At 37.9% G+C, this 21,822-nt stretch overlaps 1 protein-coding gene across 5 annotated transcripts in view; it reads left to right on the plus strand.

Annotated features, from left to right (window-relative positions):
- The first annotated feature begins 701 nt into the window (after nucleotides 1-701).
- Nucleotides 702-21,822, plus strand: part of ROCK1 (Rho associated coiled-coil containing protein kinase 1) — a 140,444-nt gene continuing 119,323 nt past the window's right edge. Inside the window, exon 1 of one of the 5 annotated variants that reach the window (XM_026496062.4) lies at nucleotides 702-1,786. In XM_026496062.4, coding sequence (XP_026351847.1) covers nucleotides 1,694-1,786 — 93 coding nt within the window. In that variant the 5' untranslated portion in view covers nucleotides 702-1,693. The remainder of the gene's footprint in view (nucleotides 1,787-21,822) is intronic. The other 4 variants (XM_026496063.4, XM_026496064.4, XM_048218443.2 and 1 more) reach the window with 4 other exon arrangements.

Genomic DNA, 21,822 nt, shown 5'->3' on the forward strand with positions numbered 1-21,822 from the left:
GAGGAAGAAGCAGGCTCATTTCGGAGGAGCCTGATGTGGGGCTCGATCCCATAATGCCGGGATCACGCCCTGAGCCGAAGGCAGACGCTTAACCGCTGTGCCACCCAGGCGTCCCCGGAGTCAATATTTTAGTGCTCCCCTGACACACACGCTCGGCTTAGGAGGGTTGAGTACTGCACTGCTTCATAATTTTCCCATGGAATCTCAGGCGGTTTAAACACTGTGGTGTTCCCGGAGGGCCGACAATGAAGTACTACGGAAAACCAAACTCCGCTGGTGCTAAAACGCTGCTGCCTGCCGGCGAAAAGGCATCTTGCCTAGAAAAGAACCTATCTGCGAAATAACAATAACAAGCACCCTTTCTTTCTGGTCAGAAAGCTCCGGACGGCTGCAGCCCCAAGGAAGCAGAGTTGAGGCAGCTGCTTAGGAAGCGACCAGAGACAGAAAGACCTCCGCACCCCCCCCCCCCTCGTCCCCCCTCGCCCAACCCGCCCCGACCTCCGCTGCAGCTCCAGAGCTCTACTTGGCTCCTCACAGCGGGCCGGGGTGAGGGCGGTGCCCCCCGCCGCACCCTTTCGGCTCCTCCCCGCTACCAGCCCTCCCCGTCCGCCGGCGAGGCTCCGTGTGGCCCCGCCTTCAGCCCCGCCCGGCCTGGCCCCGCCCAGCCCCGCCCAGCCCAGCCCAGCCCAGCCCGACCCTGCGGAGGCGCCGGCGTGCGCGCGCGCGCGCGCGCGCGGCGCGGGACCGATTCTCCTTCCGAGCGTCCGCGCCCCGCATGCGCAGTCCGCGCCGGCGGTCTCCGTTTGTTTGAACAGGAAGGCGGACATATTAGTCCCTCACGGCCCCCCTCGCCCCACCCCCCAGGCATTCGCCGCCGCGACTCGCCCTCTCCCGAGCAGGGGACGCAGCCCCTCCCAGAAGCTCCCCCATCAGCAGCCGTCGGGACCCGGCTCTGGACTTCCTCACCGCCCGCTCTCCAGTCTTTCCTCTCCTAAGTCTCCATCGGGCACCGACCTCGCCCTGCCCCGCCGGACAGCGCGGCAGCAGCCCCAGTAGCGACGGGACAAAATGGGAGAGTGAGGCTATCCCGCGGGGACGAGCTCTTGGCAGAGTCGGATCGGTGCGTCGGGCCGCGCCAAGGAAAGCCGGGGATGAGGGGCTAGACCGCCTACAGCGCCTCTGAGCGGAACGGGTCGGGCCCGTGGCCCAAGCGGCGGCGGCGGCGGCGGCAGCTGGCACAGCTCCTCACCCGCCCTTCGCTTTAGCCTTTCCTCTTCTCCCTCCCCTGCTGCCCGGAGTAGTCTCCACCCTGCTTCTCTTTCTCTCCCACCTCCTGCCCCTCTCGGGACGGGGAACCCTCCATGGCGAAGGCGGCTGGGGCCCGCTAGGCTGAAGCACCTCGCCGGAGCAACGCGGCTGGTGGCGACGGCGCTGTCGGCTGTCGTGAGGGGCTGCCGGGTGGGATGCGACTTTGGGCGTCGGAGCGGCTGTGGGTCTCCGTTGCCCCCGGCCGGGGGTCTGGAGAGCGGAGATCCCCTCAGTGAGGGGGAGGAGGGGGAACCGGGCGCACCTGGTGACCCTGAGGTTCCGGCTTCTCTGCCCCGCGGCCGCGAACCCACCGCCGGAGGAAGTTGGTTGAAATTGCTTTCCGCTGCTGGTGCTGGTACGAGGGTATTGTCACAGTAGCAGCAACATGTCGACTGGGGACAGTTTTGAGACTCGGTTTGAAAAAATCGACAACCTGCTGCGGGATCCCAAATCGGAAGTGAATTCAGATTGTTTGCTGGTGAGTAGCACTGTCGTGTTCTGCTTGTCTGGGTTTCTGTGTTTTTGCCTTCCTTTTGCCTTCAGTCTAGTTATTTGCAAAAGAAAGTTTCAGTTGTGCATAATCTTGGAAAACATCAAAATCTGCTCTTTTTCCTGAAGAGTCTTCGGAGCACCACTAGAATCTCATGCCATGGCCTTATTTATCTTTGGACTGGCCCTGTACTAACTACTCTCTGAACTTTTAGCTCTGACTCAGTTCATCATTATACGAAAGATACTTATAAACCTCTATTGCAGGCATCACATAAAAAGTTACCACGTCAGTTATTTCTGCATATATAGTTTGTTGAATGACGAACTTAGTAATAATCTTTTTGATCGGTTTGACAGTAATACTGGAAAGACTACTTTCCACTTAGAGCGATTTAGCTCCTAAGGGTTTAGTTTTTAGACTTGGAAGTGACAATGGAGAATCGATATTGAGGAACTGATTTTTGAGCCAAGATGTCATAGGTGATTTGAGTGTGGAGGAACTTTTTGGTGGACTGTTAAGTGTAAAGACCTAAGATAACTGATAAGTCATCACATTAATAACTCTTTTACAGTATTGTTGATTACAAGAGTACCACACATATATTTTATCATAACTGCCTTTTTTGGAGGTGGTGTGCTTACCATTGTCCCTTTTAGAACATTCCGAAGAGGTTTTTATGAAATGAGAGGCCAAATTCTGAAGATCTTTCATTGGTTACAATTATCTGTAAATAATTAGAGTTTTTAAGTTTTGTCTATTTTCCCTGATACTAATAGTTGCAAACTCTGTGAGTTTCTCCTTTTACTTTACTGAAGAACTAAAAGTTATATAATTCTATTTTAGTCCAAACAAAACTACATAATCTCTAATCACAGAGTATGTATATGAATAGTTATTTAAGCCTCCTCAGAGAATTAATGTTAGATGTATACAATATTTGGGATTAAGATTCCTTGAATCAGGAAAATTATGTGGATCATTTAAAATTAACATGCATTTTAGTACCCTAAATATCTATGTATATTTTTAAATGTATACTGTTCTACCAGAAAATTTCTCCCAAAAGCTTTCAAAATTACTTTTAGCATCCTTGACTGTGAAAGGAAAGTCTTGTGGGTTGTGTATTTGAAATGTCTCACTTACATTATGGATGCTCTTCATATTGAGAAACAGAAGGGATGGTGGATGCTTAAAACAATTTAAAACATTTTATTGAATGAGAGAAGTGGAAGGAATTAGAACACATCTTTCTACTAAGAATTTGTTACTTTTAGGAAGTCCAGTTCTTTTAATGTTTACCCCATTTCCATGTGTCTTTGATTCTGTTTTGCATTTTGGAAAAATGAAGCAGCAGTATAGGGATATAGGGAGGGTTTAATAGCTTTTTTTTTTTTTGTCATATAGCTTCTTGCCTTAGTTTCATTGGTGGGAACCTCACAGATTTGTTGAAATGTGGAAGATACAAAGAAATATAAGGCATGGACTCTTGAAAGTGCAGTCTCTTGAGGAAAACAAGTCTTAATCTCACATTTATACACAGAAACGAAGCAGAACACTTTACAGACTGAAAAAAATGTTTTGATAGATTTCAAATAATTGGTGTAGTTGATACATGCTCTTCGTTATTAAAAGGAAGAGTGTATTAAGAGGGCCAGAGTATGCTTTATGATGAGTGGATAGAATTTAGATAGAGGGCATTCAGAGGAGGAGTAGAGGATAACGTGAATAGAGGATGTGATTGGCTGTGACGTGTTTCGGGGAACAAGATAAAGTTGGAAACATAGATTGGGGCTAGAATATGGAGGATTTGATTGCTGGGCTATAGGAGTTTAGATTTTCATCAGTATGTTGTTGCTGTTAAATATTTGTAAACAAGACTGTGCCAGGATGAATGAAGATGAATCTGGTAGTTGTATGCAGGATGGAGTGTGTAAAAAGAAATTGGAGATGGGGTGAGATTGGGGACTTTTTAATAGATTAATAGTCCAGAAATTTTTGAAGCCCCAGATTGGGGTATTAAAATGGGAAAGGAAGAATTGATGGGACTTGATTGGCAGGATTGGGGAGAAGGGGGAACCAAAGTGAGAGAAAAATAGATGATGCTAAAAAATTTGAGGCTAGGATATGGAGAGACTGTTGAAAACAAGCAAAGTCAGGTTTGGAAATCTCTTGGGAAAAACAGGCAACAGGTAAGTTCGATTTCAGGTTGTGTTTCAAGGGATTGTGGTGGGACAACCACAAAGAAATGACCTATTGGAGATAGGAAACTGAGCTCATAATTAAAGAGAGCAGTTTGGAAATCATTTGCACAGAGGTGCAAGTTGAAACTGATATAACGATAAAGGGTAAAAGATGAAAGTTGAACAAAGAGGAAGAGTCAAGAAAGTCGGCAGTCGGCCTTTTCAGAGTTAGGACAGCCGGGTATCTTGGAGCCTAAGACTTGTGAAAGAACATTTTGAAAAATAGTCAACTGACAGATTTTTCTCCCCTTGTGGTCTTACATTCTTGACCCTTTTTTTATTTGGTTCCATAATTGTTTATTGATAGCTGTTGAAATTTTATTACCATATTAATCTGAACTTGATAAAGATTGAATTTTTTCTTTGGAGACAAATCCTTTTTTCAGTTTTGTAGTGTCTAGCCTGATTTTTCTTTGCATGGTATTTTATGTTTATCATTAAATATTCATTCATTCTACCATTCAGAATGACCTATCAGGTAGCTTCACCTTTTTTTCAGTGAGTCTGTTCTTACTCTTTCCTGTCTGGACTTCGGACGTGTCTTGTAGGGATGATACTGCTTTCAAGTTGGTTGCCTTTCTTTATTATTTTGGCTGTTGTCAATTTATTTGATACTTACTGAGTGTGTATTAATATGCCATGTGCAGCACTCAACTTCTGGGTTTTTTTGTGGGGTTTTTTTTGTGATATCAAGAAATAAAGTTTGTTCTGCACTTACCTGAGTAGATCCACTCTTCAGACACGAAAGTTCCCAAAACTTTTGATTTCAGAAGAGTCAGCTGGCAGATCTCTCGCTCTCTTTTTTTTTAAAGATTTTATTTATTTATTTTGTTTGCGAGAGAGAGAGAGAGAGAGAGAGAGAAGGAGAATGAGTGAGCAGGGGAAGGGGCGGGGGGGGGGGAGAGAAATCTCAAGCAGGCTCCTTGCTGCGTGTGGAACCTGATGTAGGGCTTGATCTCATGACCCTGAGATCATGACCCCACTGGCAGATCTTTTTTAAACCATCTAACCCACAAAACAGCCTTTTGTGTTGAGATCCTAATGAGTAGTTAATGTAGTTGGAAGAAGTCCTGGTAAGTAGGTATCCAACCTTTTCTCATATATTTTAAGAACTAGGTAAGTCTGTTTTTCATATTGCAAATATAAATGCTAAAATAGTCTGCAGATACTAAGATAATGTTATGGTAACTATTCACTTATTTTCTAGATCATCCAAATCACTCAAACTTGGTTTTCTGTAAGTCACATTCTTTCTAGTATCTTAATGGCTCCCTTACTGTCCATGTTATCGTTTATAGTGATTATCATGAGCTGTTTTCCTTTTCCCTGCCTTTATTTTAAGCTTAAAATTATTTTATCTGGGGCTTATTAACAATTTCTCAGTAGTTTTGAGTGCCTCTGAAAACAGCAAGCTCTAGAGTTTAAGTCTAAATTTCCAGAGGAAAAAAATGCATATGATTGTAAATTAAAAAAGAAAAACAAAGGTAGTTGGGTGGGAGCATTAGGTATATATTTGTCTTAAAGGGTTACGTACATTTCTTGAAAATAATAACTGTCTTACCTTTAGCTTGTTTAGCATACTGCTTGCTTCAGAATGCCAGTTAAGAGCATAACCTTTTTTTCTAGTTTTTGTTTATCTGGTGGGGGTGTAGGAGTAGTGGGTAGAATGGAGGGAAGAAGGGAACCAGTTATTAGTTGAATAGTGCATACTGAGTTCTAACACTGCTGTCCCCTTTGTACATATTGGTTAACTATCATTTTTCATTAGTCAGTTTTTCAGAATGTAGGAAGCATATGTAAATAAAGTTTCAGGTGTTCTGTTTTTTAGTTTTTCTTCCTTTAAATTCTCTTTTCTTGTACTTTTTTTTTTTTTTAAAGATTTTTTATTTATTTATTCGACAGAATAGAGACAGCCAGCGAGAGAGGGAACACAAGCAGAGGGAGTGGGAGAGGAAGAAGCAGGCTCATAGTGGAGGAGCCTGATGTGGGGCTCGATCCCATAACGCCGGGATCACGCCCTGAGCCGAAGGCAGACGCTTAACCGCTGTGCCACCCAGGCGCCCCTCTTGGACTTCTTAACCCAGTGCTTCCCCATCTTTTCATTGCTGACTTCTTTTTCTCAGTCTCAATCTTTGGTCTTACCTTCTTCTTCACTGTCTTGGAAATTCATCTATTTTTACAGCTTCAACTACTGTAATCTCTATGCCCATGATATCCAAGTCTTTATTTTTTAGTCTTTTTCTCTGGTTTTAAATCCTAAATATCTGGACACCTGAGTGGCTCATTCGATTAAGCGTCTGCCTTTGGCTCAGGTCCTGATCCTAGGGTCCTAGAATTGAGTCCTGCATCAGGCTCCTTGCTCAGTGGGGAGCCTGCTTCTCCCTCTGCCTGCCATGCCGCTCGCTCTGCTCTTCCCTCTCTCCCTCTCTCTCTGTCTCGTTCTTTGACAAATAAATAAATAAAATCTTTAAAAAAAATCCTAAATATCTGACTGCCCACTAGGTACTCAGATGTCATGTTATCACTTAAATTTCTCATATTCTAAACTAAGTTTTTTTCCATATACTTCCTTATCACTGACACCACTACTCTCCCTGTCACTCATGTGGAGTTTTTGTTGTAAACTATAACAATTCTGTGTCACATGTTGGATTATTTCAACAGATTTTGGCTAGCATTCCTGATTCTGGATTATTGCTATATAATCCCTCTGTGCATCCTACTATTTGAATTGATCACATTTGGGGTTATATTAGTGAAATGAAAGGACCTGAGGTCATTAAATCTTTGAGCCTAAAGCTGTATGCCTGCCATTGTTCATGATGTATGAGTTAATGGGTATTACCAGTATCAACTGCATATCTGGTTAGTTTGGACCAGATGGTTTTCATGTCGATATGTTGCAAGAATTTTTTTAAAAAACAAATTATTCCATTCATTCATTCAGAGAATCTTTGTGTAGGCTCTAAACTTGGATTCAAATATAGACTCTGCCATGTACTTGTTGGATGATTTTAGGTGAGTTAATTTAACCTGTCAGAGTTTATTTCATCTTCAGGAAAGTGAGGGGGTAATAGTACTAGATTATTGTAAGGATTAAATCATATAGACAAAGCAATTTCTTAGCATATGGCATTTAGTAAGCACTTGTTAATTGGTAAGTATTACCTTTGTTGTATTTATAGTATTCCTGTTGTATGCTAGTCACTGTTTAAGCTGGAAGTTGATATTTATTATCTTCTGTAAGTGCAGAATAATGATGGCACCTCAAGCCATGCCCATAAATTCATAATCCACCTGTATTTTACTGAACTGTCTGAATCAGTTGTAACTAAAAACAGAGACTTTTAGATGGGATTGAGTAGAATGGGGAGGGACTTTTGGAGACTATTTATTTAGTCACGATTTATAACATACGTACTTTGTGCCAAGGGTTTATAAGAAAGGCAGTTGGGAGCTGCTTTGCAGAGATTTAGTTGTTATCTTGTCCTTTTTCTGTGTGTATCTTTTGTGCTTTCAGTATGCCTTCTGTAAATAGGCCCTCTTGCAGTACAAGTACCCTGTGGGTGTATAGAGAGGTGGCTCAGAGTAGCAGCTGAGACATGAATTGGGCCATTCATTAATCTCTTGAGTCAGAAGTGTTTTTAATCCAGAAAAAGGAACATATAAAAAAAATTTGTAATGAACAAAGAGTAAATTCTCAGTTTTAGATTAGTTTTTGCATAACTTTACAGTTTAGTTTCATTTCATAATTGTAAATTTTGCTATGTATATATATGGTAAAACGAGAGATTCTGTTTTCATATATGGCCGAAAACCCCACGTCAGTAAATATTACATATGGAGTTCTATTGCTGAAGATAGTCAGTTAGCTCTACTTTCCCATTCCCATCCTCACTAAAAAAGAGGTACATCCATTTAGTTTAAGTACAGAGCATAGCTGATGTGTGCCACACTCATGTGTACAAGGTCAACAGTGCTGCATTTCACAATGGAAAATATTTTTTGAAATATCCCATTTGCATGGTATAGTAAAAACAAACAAACAAACAAACAAACAACACACACAACCCCTGGATTGAAAATTGAGAGCATTGGCATAAACTTGTTTTGCTGTTAATTTCTCTGTGTGACCAAGTAAATCTTTTTTCTTATCTGGGCTTCAGTTTCCCCATTTGTAGAATGAAGAGTTGGGTCATATAGTTGCTGATGTCCATTGTGTCTCTAAAAATTCTATAAGTCTTTGTTTATTATACTTCTGTAAAAACTTAAAAAGTTGTGTCATTGATTCATTACTTAATAGAATTTAAAAGTTAGACGGTGTTGGAGTAGAAATACAAGAATAAGAACAATCTTTGGTAAGTGCTATTTTTGGAACTAGTTCTATATAGCCTTGAAAGATCATCCTAAACTAATTGTTAATTGTCATATTTTTTATTTTTGCATTTGTGACTTGTGTCCGAAGTGTAGAGGTTTGTACTTTTTGAGCAGAGAAGGTAGTAATTGAGTTACTCATTTGCATATCCATTAAAATGTATACATGTTGTTTACTTCTCTAATACAGCTGGCCTCCCTGTTTGGGATTGTGAAATACAGGAGTACATTTTCATTGTAGTTTCTGAAGTGGGACATTAGATATTCAAATTAATGTCCAAAGTTGATGTCTCAGAGGGTGAGAGGTTGTTTTATGCTTGTGTCTTATTTTAAAAAGTATGCTAACCTGTGCCCTCTCTTTTTTCCTAGTTTATTTTTATTTTACTGTTTTATTCCTATACTTTATAGTCTTTATTCCATACTCCTATGTTGACTTTCAGAAAGGAATTGAAATTTTATCTCCGAGGAACTCATTTTAAAATAGTGGACCTCTTTTAACTCTTCCTTTTTCTCTTTGCTGTCATTCATTCATTCATTCATTCATTCATTCATTCAAACAAACGTTTATTAGGTGTGTACTGTGTACTGAGCGCTCTGATAGGCCCTGGGGACACCATGCTGAGTAGAAACAAACAGGAATCTTGCTTTTGTAGAATTGGTAGTCTCAGGAAAAGGGTAAATTTTGAGCAGATAGGAGTGGGGTAGTCTTGAAGGGGAGGTAAGAGATATGATCATGCCTTTCCTTTAAGGTTTGGGATATATTTAAAGACCTGTGGTAAAGTAGTCTAAGTGTGTAATTTTCAGCTATGTGTCTGTAGATTCTCTGTATCAGATTCACTTGAGGACTTGTTAAAAATGGAATCTGGGCCCATGCCCAGACAAACAAAATCAGAATTTTTTGGGATGAGTCCTAGGATTCTGCACAAGTTGTGAATTCTTAGACATATTCGAGTTTGAAGACTATAGGAAAGAACATTTATTTTTGTTTTGTTTGATAATTTTATAAATGAAAAATTTCAAACATACACAGAAGTAGGGAAAATAGTATAGTGAACTCCCATTACCCAGATTCTGCATTTTTCAAATTTTATCACACTTTCTTCATCCATCATCCTTTTTCTTGCCAAAATATTTTAAAGTAAATTTTAGATATTAACATTTCACCCCTACATCAGTAAGTATCTCTAAAAAAAAAAAAACCAACAGAGAACATTTTCTTCATTACCACCATGACCATTATCAAAAACAAAATTGCGTCTTGTTCTTGTTTAATGAATAAAACTAAAACATTAAAACTGAAGCATTAAAAGCTTCTTGGTACCATTCCCAGTTTTATTCATATTTACCTGGTTGTATAAAACAGTGTGTTCTTTACAGTTGCTTTTTTAGAATCTGGATCCAGACAAAGTCTACATGTTGCTTTTGTTTGTGAGGTCTTTTAAGTCTTTTTTTAGTATAGTGCAAGTCTTCTCCCTGTATCTTATCTACTCTCACATTGTCTTGTTGAAAAACTAGGTCGTTGGTACTGTGCAGTGTTTCACATTCTAGATTTTTGTTGTTGTTGCCTTGTGATGTCATTTAATTTGCACCTGTATCTTCCGTATTTCCAGTAAGTTGGTAGTTAGATTTAAAAGCTTGATTTAATTATTTCAAATTTTTAGTCATAGATTGTGTTTTCTTTTGCCTCATATCAAGAGGCATATAATATTTGGCTGGCCTACCCTTAGTGATGGTAAGGTCGATCAGTGTGTTCAGGTGATAATTGCCTGTAATAATTTCCTTGTAAAATCCATCATCGTCCTTTCATCTAATGGTTCCATCCACTTACAGTCTCCATTGAATCAATTATTTTATTAGGGGTAGCAAAATAATGACTTTCTGACTTTATCATTCCTTTCACATTTATTAACTAATTCTTCTGTTAAGAGAACTTAAGAATTTAAGAACTTTCACACATCGTCTATAGGGCTGTTTGCTTACCATGAGATACATTTATAAAATACAGGATGAATGTTTCAGTTTTTCTCTTTAATTGCCACTTTTCCGAGTGAGGTACCTTAGTGTGATAGATGTGGCACAAACTGGGCATTGGAGAGAACTTTAAGGAAGGGACTATTTACAAAGATACAGACAATATTTAAGGAAATCAGTACATTCCCATCTGATTTGTACATGACTAATAATCTTTGATAGAGCTTCCATGTTTTATTTTTGTTTTTTGGTTTTTTTTTTTGATTTTTGTTTTTTTCTGTATAAAAGATGCCCAGGCTTATCTTATACATTTCTTGCCCCAGACTTGGAAGCCAGCCATTCCTTTCCTTTTATTGGGGAATGATAGTCTGAGACCACAATATGGATACTAGGGATATTCATTGTTGCTGGGTTGAAATTACTTCTTGTTCTTGTTTAATGAATAAAACTATGAGTTTTTCTTTTTGGAAAGAAGAAAAAATATACTGATAATTCCAGTTTCAGTTTATCATCACTTTGAGTTTGTATTTCTTTTACACGAAAAATCTTAGTTCTAACAACACTAACAGAATTACACTTTTGTTTGATTTCTAAGAACGTGGGTTCATGATATAGTTAAAAACTGAGCTGAATGGAATGGGGTTGAGGGATCTGAAGCCTTGAATGTACTCATCCGATTGACTCTGTAAATTGTAAATTGAAAAATTATATGGCCTTGTACAGATAATAACCACTTTCTGAACTTTGGCTTTCTTTAGAAGTATAATACAAAATTGACTAATTGAAACCATCTCCAAATTAATTTGTCTGTAGATACAAATTTACATTTCAAACCTTATCAAGAAATTCTGTTTTAGATACACATCTCCTATTTGTTCTTTCATTGATTGCTTAAATTTTACTACTACTTCAGTAGGACAAAGAAAATGTTTCTCTGATTTTTATCATCCACTCTAAAAGTGTCTACTCATCTCAGCCTAATTGTATTTCCTTTGCTTATTTCTAGTAATCTGTAATCATAGAGGCAGTATAGCGTAGTGGTTAAGAACATGCTCTGGAGTCAGACTGTCTGATTTTGAACCCTACCAGGGTCAGCTATTTATTAGCCTTGTGGCTTTTTTTTTTTTTTTTTTAATTTGAGCATAGTTGACACACGATGTTACATTAGTTTCAAGTAGACAACTTAGTGGTTATTGGGTAAAATTTTTAGTTTTTTTAAAGACTCAAACACATCATCCTCAAGTAAGGTTAATCATAGACTCTTATAGGGCTGTTAGGAGTATTAAATGTGATAATGCATGTAACGTGCTTTGCATAGTTCCCAGCATTTAGTGGATGTTAGCTGTCATTATCATCGTCATTGTCATCATTATATATCTTTGTAATTTGTCCTGGGAAAAAGGACTTTTGTGCTGACCAAGTGTGTTATTATCCACCTCCCCACACCACAGGCCAGCATTTTATTTAGTTGTGTGATCTTGGGCAAGTTATCTAACTTCTTTGACCCTGAATATATTTAATCTGCCAAATGCGAATCATGATAATATTTGCTTCATAGGTTTTAATTATGAGGATAAATGAAATAATTTATATGCAGGTGCCATAGTTTCATCCAGATGTTGTTACTTTTTTCTTTACCTTTATATTACAGATTTGATAAAGGTTCCACTGTATTTAGCAATACTGCTTAGAAACTTGGAAGAAGAGTAGAATGGGATTCTTCTTTTGAAATGTTTTTAAAAAATCTTATCTCTGCTTTCTGTTATTGCTGCCCTACCCAACATTCTTGGATTAGTGGGCACCCTAGCAGTTTGCCAATATAATCCATACTGTGTCTTCCTTAACTTTAGTGCTTTTTGTCATGTGGTCTTAGCTTACCTGTTTACTTAGCCTTATTTCCTGTTATTCTCCAGGGTAGACCGGTGCAGGTGATTTTCTCAGTTCCTACAGCATGTTGCCTGCTTTTCCCAACCTTTGCTCTCACAGTTCCAGGCCCTCTTTTTTCTCCTTCTGAGTTTTCCTCTATATTCTCCTCACCAATTTCCTTTCTCATCTTTGTATTCTAACATAAGTCACAACTGTATTATACTTTTATTTTCTTTTTTGAACTCCTATGGTATTTGTAATTGTCTTATGTAGTTTAGAACTTGATCATCGCTATCTTGTATGATTTCTGTATTGAGTGTTGTTCTCTAATGAGAATTCCTTGAGGTCTTATTATAATTTTGGACATTATTGTTCAATTAATACTTGTCAGTTGTTGTGAATGATTATCACCTCACCCTATACCCCTGTTCTTCCCCTTCGAATTAGTTAGGATTCTTGACAGTTATACACGATAGAATTCAACTTGAATTTTCCTAGGCAAAAAGAATTTTATTGATTCAGGGAAACCTGATCTCAGAGATTCAGTTGAGCTTCGGTAAGAATTAGAACTTGGGCCTCCAATGGAAACAAGGCTCTCTCCTTTTTTTTTTTCTTATTCTTTCTTTGTGTTATTCTCTCTTATTGTAGAGTGATTTTAGTCACTAGTGGAAAATACGGCTGCCTAGAGCACTGGAGCTTTATATCTAACAGCTTTAGCTTCAGCCACTGATTTCAAGTCTTTGAGTCTCAAATCCAGAGAGCTCTGGTGCAAAAGAGTTATTACTTTGGCTTGGGTCAGGGGCCCATTCCTAATCACTTATGATAGGAGGGTAGGATCACTTGAGAACTATGAGAATGCGGAGGCAGCTTCCAGGAAAACAAGGGCACTGGGACAGGGAGAACAATAAGAGATGTTCATTATTTCACCACTTACTGTTTTCTTCGACCTTGGATAGTCACTTAAACTCTTTTACAACAGCCATTTCCTCAAACTATAAAATGGAGTTAATAATAATTTACTTCATAAGGTAGTGGTGAGCATTAAGTGTGATGATCTGTAAAATAGACTTTGAAATCTCACAAAAAAATATTGTAAGCTGATGATAAATGGCTGCCCCTTTCTCCCTTTTGCCCTCATGCCCTGTGCTCATCTGGCCTGGCCCAAAGCTTTTTTGTCTGTAGGTGCTTATCTTGCAACTCCAGGTTGCTAATTGGCTTTCTGGCATTACCCTATTCAGGTGTATCCCCTGTAGCTTCTACCACCTTTCTAGTAGAAGGAGGAAGAAGTTATTAACCTCACATAGGTTTTCTTGGATAGTTTTAGAATAAATTATTTATTATAACTAAATGAATTATAACCTAAATGAAAGCAGTGGGCTTATTTTGTAATTGTAGCATTCAAGCTCAGTCCCTGCCCCTTTCTTCCTTCTTATAATAGTTGGAGAGTAGCCACTAGATTTAGTGAATTGAAGGCCAGGGGCCTATAAAGATTTGTATTCTTTTTACTTGTATTAATTAGGAATCTTTTGACTGTAAAGGACTGAAAACCCAAACCAAATTAGGTTAAGCGATAAAGAACATTTATTGTCTCTGAATACTTTATAGGTAGATTCTTGCTTCAAAAATGTCTTTTTTCAGGGCTTAAATGTTGTAACTGGGTGCTGATTTTCCAGATCTGCTTCCTTAATATTGTTTTCCTTCTCAGATAGATAACTTAATGTGATTGTAGGATGATTGCCAGTAGCTTCCAACTCGACTGGTTCAGGTACAGTGGAAAGTGAAAGCCTTTTCTTCTAACCTTCGAATAAAGTTTCTAACTGATTTGGCCGACTCAGTCATGTGCCCATACTCGAACCAATTACAGTAGTTAGAAGAATGCTATGCTGATAAGCTTAGACCTTCATCATGTGCTTCTCTCTCAATACTGAGGGTGAGACAGCTTATACCAAGATACATTAGAGTTGCATGAGGGAGGGGTAGAAGTTGGAGTTCAGTTACCACGAGAAAGGGAAATGACATGGTGAGCAATACCAAACAAGTGTCTACTGTGTTAGGTAGAGACTCCTCATCAAGAGGTTCCAAGTATTGGTAGTTTATTCTTTATATGTTTTGGAAATGAATTTTTTTTATTGAATTGTTATCTTACACTAGAATTAGAATAAGTATTGACAGCTAGTTGCCAAAGACCGCCAGCTTAAGACTACTGGGATAACATCTGATCCTTTAATGGAGGGATGCCTATATGGTGCTTTGCCCTTTTTTTTTTTTAAAGATTTTATTTATTTATTTGTCAGAGAGAGAGAGCAAGAGAGTGAGCACAAGCAGGGAGAACAGCAGGCAGAGGCAGAAGCAGGCTTCCTGCTGAGCAAGGAACCCGATGTGGGACTCCATCCCAGGACCCTGGAATCATTACCTGAGCTGAAGGCAGATGCTTAACCGACTGAGCCACCCAGGCATCCTGGTGCTTTGCCTTTAATGATAAATCTTTGGATGACACATTGAAAATTTTCCAAATGCCTATTCATGAATCAAACACATCAAAACCAAGTAGAGATTCTTGCAGGCTTTACCACAGCTTTACTATATGAGAATTGGAGTTAGGAGATATAAGTATGCTGAGATATGAATTCTTAACAGGGCCTAGGTGATTGCATTGCCAGGTTTGGGAATGACTAAATAATTGCCAAGTAGCTAGACATTTTGCCTCTTGCATATATCTCATTTTGGAATCTGCTCTGAGGAAAACAAAATAAAGTAGGATTAGATGGAAAAACTTACCTCCCATTTAAGAAATTATTTTCTTTCTTGGGGCGCCTGGGTGGCTCAGTCGTTGAGCGTCTGCCTTCAGCTCAGGGCGTGATCCTGGCATTCTGGGATCGAGCCCCACATCAGGCTCCTCTGCTGGGAGCCTGCTTCTTCCTCTCCCACTCCCCCTGCTTGTGTTCCCTCTCTCACTGGCTGTCTCTCTCTCTCTGTCAAATAAATAAATAGAATCTTTAAAAAAAAAAGAAATTATTTTCTTTCTTTCTTTTTAAGATTTTCTTTATTTGAGAGAAAGAGAGAGCATGAGCAGAGGGAGGGGCAGAGGGAGAGGGAGAAGCAGACTCCCCACTGAGCAGGGAGCCTGATGCGATGTGGGGCTCCATCCCAGGACCCTGAGATCATGACCTGAGCTGAAGGCAGACACTTAACTGACTGAGCTACCCAGGCGCCCCTGTTTTCTCTTTTTTAAAATAAGGTTTAAGAAAAAACAGGTTTATATGAAAGAGAGTGAGCATTTTCTGAAAAAGCTGGTTTTGTTTTATCTTGTTTGTTTGAGCTGATTTTTTTTTGGTGGGGGGAGGAGAGTCTAATTTGATAAAGAATCAAAATGTTACCCTCAATCACCATTGTAACTCCCCAGTACCTTGTTCCTTTGCCTGCCAAAAAGGAAAGGACCTGCTATTTTCTTAGGAACCTATGAAGAATTTGTTTAGATGTGCAGAGGCTATAAAAGAATAGTTTACCGTATAAAAAACAAATTTTTTTTTCACAATTTCAAAAGAGATTGTAAATTTACTGTTCTTATAAGATTCATTTTTTTCTTAAATGAAAACACTTTTTGATTTGTGAAAACACATTTGATTACTTAAATAGTTTTTGGGCTTCTGAGCTTATTATATTTTGAGGCATTGATGCTCTACATGTGAGCTCTATGAGACCAGGTACCTGATTGTCTTGTTCACTGATGTGTTACTAGTTCTTGGAAGAGTGTCTGGCGTATTTTAAGTTTTCAATAAATATTTGTTTATTGTTGAATTGCTAGAAAATGTTTCTGTGACAAAAGCCAAGAATGACTGACACGATGTTAAGAGATATGGTATAATTGGTAATTTATTTAAATCTAAGCTATATCTGTTCCAGGGGGATAACATTTTTAAAACTACAAGTGGTCTGTATAAAGATATAGGTAGGTTTTTCCCCCTTGATATATGAATTTTGGATGAGGGACCAAAAGCCTATAATAATCATTTTTATAAGACTTTACACATTCATTATTTAATATTTACAACAATCCCATGTGCTGGGTGAAGCATATATTATTCTGCTTTGTAAATGAAATTAAACCTTAGAAAAGGTAAATGAATTTGCTTAAAGGCATATAACTAGTAAATGGCAGACTTTCTGATACTTAGTCTGTAGTATTTTGGAAACACCAGAGTTGTAGATACCGTGTCACAAAGAGAAGTGTTTCCATAGCCTTAGGAGGATGCTTTGTACACAAAATACACTAAATGAAAAGTATTTAAATTGACTGAAAACTATGGGGATTGGTAAACAAAGAAGTGGGGAAGATGAGGTATGAATTAGTAGGGGAAAGATATTAGTAAGTATTGACTGGGTTGGAGGGGAAAGTAAGTCCTTTAATACTTTATCTTAGAAGTAGTGATCTGGAGCTTGACTGGATGAGGGATGGGAGCCAGTTCTTTGATAGAACCTGCAATTGATTGCAGGATTCAAATAGATGCCTGCTAAAATATATTGTTGTAGGATTTGACATGTTTGAAAAGTGAGTGTTGGTAGGCAGTCTAAGCTATGAAACATTGGTGATCTGAAGTAGAAATGCATGGTTACAAATAACACCATTGTGCATACGATTAACAGACAAAAGTAGTGTTTTCCTGAATCAGTATGAAATAACATATGGGATGACTTTGGGAAAATGTTAAGAAGATTAATATTCCTGTATTTGGATTACTGTCCTATAGAAGAAGTGAACATTTTTCAGGGGCTGGGAATGGAATAGGGGAGGTATGAGAGAATATTTTGGTGATAGAAGTGTTCTGTATCTTGATTGTGATGATGGTGGTGGGGGTTACACAACTGTGTTTGTCAAGATTCATAGAACTGTAAACCTGGAAAGGATGAATTTTACTTTACATACATTGTACCTCGATAAAACTGACTTTTAAAAAAGGAAAAAAAATACTTGGTATTTTTTTGGTATTAAGAGATTAACCCATGTCAGAACTGAACATTTACTTGGTACTTTTAGTAATATGGCCTTTGAATATGAAGGCTGTGTCTTTGTGTGGCTTTACTTATGTGTATGTATGTGTCATTGGGGAAGAACCTGTGCTAACTGGATTTTGAAGTATGATGGTTGGAAAACATCTGATAATGTTTGTGGCCCATGATAAAATTAGAGCTTTTAGGTGAAAATTAGAATTTTGGAAAAGTTGTATCTGCCACCCTGACCATGACAGCTTCCCAGTGCCTAAAGACTTTTTTGTGAGCTTGGTGATGACATTAACAAATGTGATTTTTCAATATTGTATGATGAAGTGTGTCAGTATTTGGAAGAGCTCATAATTTGATGAGCCAATATATTCTAAATGACCAATGCATGATGTTATAAAATCATTCATGAGAAAAGGTCTACTCAAAGTGCAAGATAGACCAATATATTTTAATACTGCAAAGTGAGCACAAAGGATTCCATATTGCAACTAACCTTTAAGAAACATCATTTGTCAAATTTGGTGTTATAGCAAAGAATTTCCACAATTATCTGAAAATGCTATTAAAATACTCTTGGAGAGGCTGGCTGGCTCAGTTGGTAGAGCATGACTCTTGATCTCAGGATTGTGAGTTTGAACCTTATGTTGGGTGTGGAGATTCCTTAAAAATAAAATCTTAAAAAAAAATACTCTTTACTTTTCCAGCTCATAGCTACGTGAAGTCAGATTTTCATGCTTCAACCGAAACAATGTATTGCAACAGATTAAATGCAGAAGTAGATGAGAGCAGTCTTCTAGTAAGTCAGACAAAAGAGATTTGTAAAACTGTAAAATAATGCTTTTTTTAATCAATTACAAGTTTTCATAAAAATGTTATTTATACTAACATGTAAGGGATTGATTTTTAAAAACCCATTTTGACAATCTTTTAATACATGTAAAGTGTGTTAAAAATATTCATATTTAATGTAATTATTAATATGTTAGGGTTTAAGTCTTTCATTTTATAATTTTGTGCTTCTTCCCTTTGTTTCTGTTCCTGTTTTCTCCTTCTTGCCTTCTTTTGGGTTATTTATACATTTTTTAGTATTCCATTTTATCTTTTGTGTTTTTGATAATATCTTTTGTGTAGTTTTTTTAGTGGCTGCTGTTCTTAGCGATTTCAGTATATGTGCTTAATTTTTCGCAGTCTATCTGGAGTCAGTATACTACCACTTCATGTGTAGTGTAAAAACCTTACCACTATATAGGCCCTTTTAACCTCGTTTATTGGTGGTGGTAGTCTTATGTTATTACAGCTATAAACATTGAAAACCCCAACAGAAAATGTTAGGATTTTTACTTTCAGCAAACATTTTAAATAGCTCAATAGGAGAACAGATATCTATCATTTCTTTTGCTCTTCTTTCTTGCCTCTTGTTCCAAGTTTCCTTCTATCGTTTCCCTTTTGTCTAAAGAACGTCCTTTAGGACTTTGTTTTTCCTCCATGTGTAGCTCTTTTACAGCAGGCAGGTCAGCTCGCTGTGAATTCTCTTATTTTTCTTCCTGTCAGAATTTTACTTCATTTTTATGGGAGTTTTTCACTGGCTATAGAATTCTGGGTTGACAGTTCTTTCAACACTTTGAAAATGGTGTTCCACTTTTTTTTGTTATTATTAGAGTTTTCACATAGTTTCTGGTGGTAAATCTAGTTATCCAGCTCATTCTTCCTCTCTAAGTAATGTGCCATTTTCCTCTGGCTGTTCTCAAGGTATTTTCTTTGTCTTTAGTTTTCAGCAGTTTGATTATAATGTGTCTGGAAGTGGATTCATTTGGATTTATACTGTTGTGGTTTGTTGAGCTTCCTGAATTAGTAGGTTTATGTCTTTCTGCAATATGGGAAGTTTTCAACCTTTGTTTCCTCAAATATTTTTCCTGCACCATACTCTTTCTTCTGTTCTTTTGGGACTCTGATGACACAAATGTTCCCCCTTTTGGTGTCATCCCCCAGGTTCTAAAGGCTCTGTTCATTTAAAAAATTTCTTTCTCTCACTCTTGTAAGGTTGGATAATGTATCTTCAGGTATAGGGAGTCATTTCCATGCCGCCCTCAAGTTTATCAGGTGTGTTTTTTATTTTGGTTATTATATTTTTCCATTCTAAAATTTCCATTTAGTTCTTTATTGATTATACTGTCTATCTTTTCATTAACTCCAAGAGTGTTTGCCCTTATTTTTTGGAGTGTTTTAATAATAGCTCCTTTAAAAATCTTTGTGAGATAATTTCAATCTGTGTGTTATTTTGGCATTGTCATCTGTTGTCTTTTTTTTTTTTAACGTTTTGTTTTGAAATAATTACAGATTCATAGGAAGTTGCAGAGAGGTCCAGCACAGTCTTTACCTAGTTTCCCCCAGTAGTTACATTTTACATAACTGCAGTACAGTATCAAAACCAGGAAATTGCAGTTGATACAATGTGTGTGTATAGTTCTGTGTCATTTTTTCACATGTGTAGATTTCTATAGCTACAACTGCAGTCAAGATACAGAACTATTACTGCAAAGATCTCCTTTTTGTTACCCCTATATAGGGATTATATAGGGACTACACCCCCTATATATAGGGGTTACCCCCCCCCCCACATACACACATCCCTAAACCCTGGTAACCATTAATCTGTTGTTTTAGAGATGGGGATCCCTAATTTTATTCTTTGATGAATGTTATTAAAATGAAATCATACGGTATGTGACCTTTGGAGATTGGTTTTTTCATTCATCATAATACCTGTCATATATTCAAGTTGTTGCATCTTTCAGTAGTTCATTATTTTTAATGACAGTAGTATTCCATGGCCTGGATATACTATGATTTGTTTAGTTATTCACCTATTGAAAATATTGTTGTCGTTTCTCTTCTTTGGCTATTAGAGATAACACCGTTACGAGCATTTATGTACAGGTTTTTGCATGGACAGTGTTTTCATTTTTCTAGAATAAATGTCCATGAGTACAAATGCTGGGTCATGTAATAAATACTTGCTGCAGAACAATTTTTCAGAGTGTCCCTACTATTTTAAATAGCCACGTGCAGTGTATGAGAGTTCCAGTTTGTCTGCATCCTCATCAACATTGGAATTGTAACTATTTTTTCATATAAGCTATTCCAGTGGGTGCGTAGTGATATGTCATAATGATTTTAATTTACATGCATTTCATGGCTGATGATGTTTTCATGTGCTTATTTGCCACCAGTATATCCTCTTTGGTGAAAAGTGTGTTCGTATTTTTTGCCCATTTCTTTTTTTTAAAGATTTATTTATTTTGAGAGAGCAAAAGTTGTTAAATTTGGTAAAGTCCAGTTTATCTTTTTTTTTAATGGATCATGCTTTTTGTGTCCCATCTCAGAAGTCTTCAGTAAGTTGTGAGTCTCAAATATTTCACCATTTTGTTTTTTTCCCCCTAAAAACTTACTTTTTAATTCAAAAAGGTACATGCGCTCCTATGTTTATTACAGCATTATTTACAATAACCAAAATATTGAAGCAACCCAAGTATCCATCAATGGATGGATGGATAAAGAAGACGTGGTGTGTGTGTGTGTCTGTGTGTATGGTGCGTGTGTGTGTGTATATATACACACACATATACCAGATGTATACATACATACACACACATATATACACACATATATTTACCATGTATACATATATACATGCATATACACAGTGGACTATTATTTAGCCATAAAAAGAATGAAATCTTGCTTTTTTGCAACAACATGGATCTAGAGGGTATAATACTGAGTGAAATAAGTCAGAGAAAGACAAATGCCATATGATTTCACTTATATGTGGAATTTAAGAAACAGAACAAATGAACAAAAAAACAAGAGACAAACCGAAAAACAGACTTTTAGCTATAGAGAACAAACTGATGGTTACCAGAGTGGAGGTGGGTGGGTAGATGAGTGAAATAGGTGAAGGGGATTAAGAGTACACTTATCATGATGAGCACTGAGTAATGTATAGAATTGTTGAACCACTGTATCATACACCTGAAACTAATATAACACTGTGTATTAACTATAGTGGAATTAAAATAAAATGAAAAAAAACCTGTTCATTGTTTAAATCAGTGATCCAGTTTGAGTTAGTTTTTGTATGAGGTATGAAATTTAGGTTGAGGTTTATTTGTATGGATATCCAATTCTTCAGCAACATTTGTTGAAAAGGCTACGTTCCTCCATTGAATTGCTTTTTACCTTGTTAAAACCATTTGGCTATGCTTGTGTGGGTCTGTTTCTGGGTTTTCTATTCTGTTCAATTGATCTATATGTCTGTCCTTCCATGAATAGCACATTGTTTTTATTATAGTTGTGTAAGTCTTAAACTCGGATGTAGTTGTTCTTCCACATTATTCTTTCTAAAAAGTGTTTTAGCTTTTCTTTTTCTTTTCTTTTCTTTTTTTTTTTTTTTTTTAAGATTTTTATTTATTTATTTGACAGAGAGACAGCCAGTGAGAGAAGGAACACAGGCAGGGGGAGTGGGAGGGGAAGAAGCAGGCTCCCAGCCGAAGAGCCTGACGTGGGGCT

Source organism: Ursus arctos, unplaced genomic scaffold (genome assembly GCF_023065955.2).
Source record: "Ursus arctos isolate Adak ecotype North America unplaced genomic scaffold, UrsArc2.0 scaffold_17, whole genome shotgun sequence".
Taxonomy (NCBI): Eukaryota; Metazoa; Chordata; class Mammalia; order Carnivora; family Ursidae; genus Ursus; species Ursus arctos.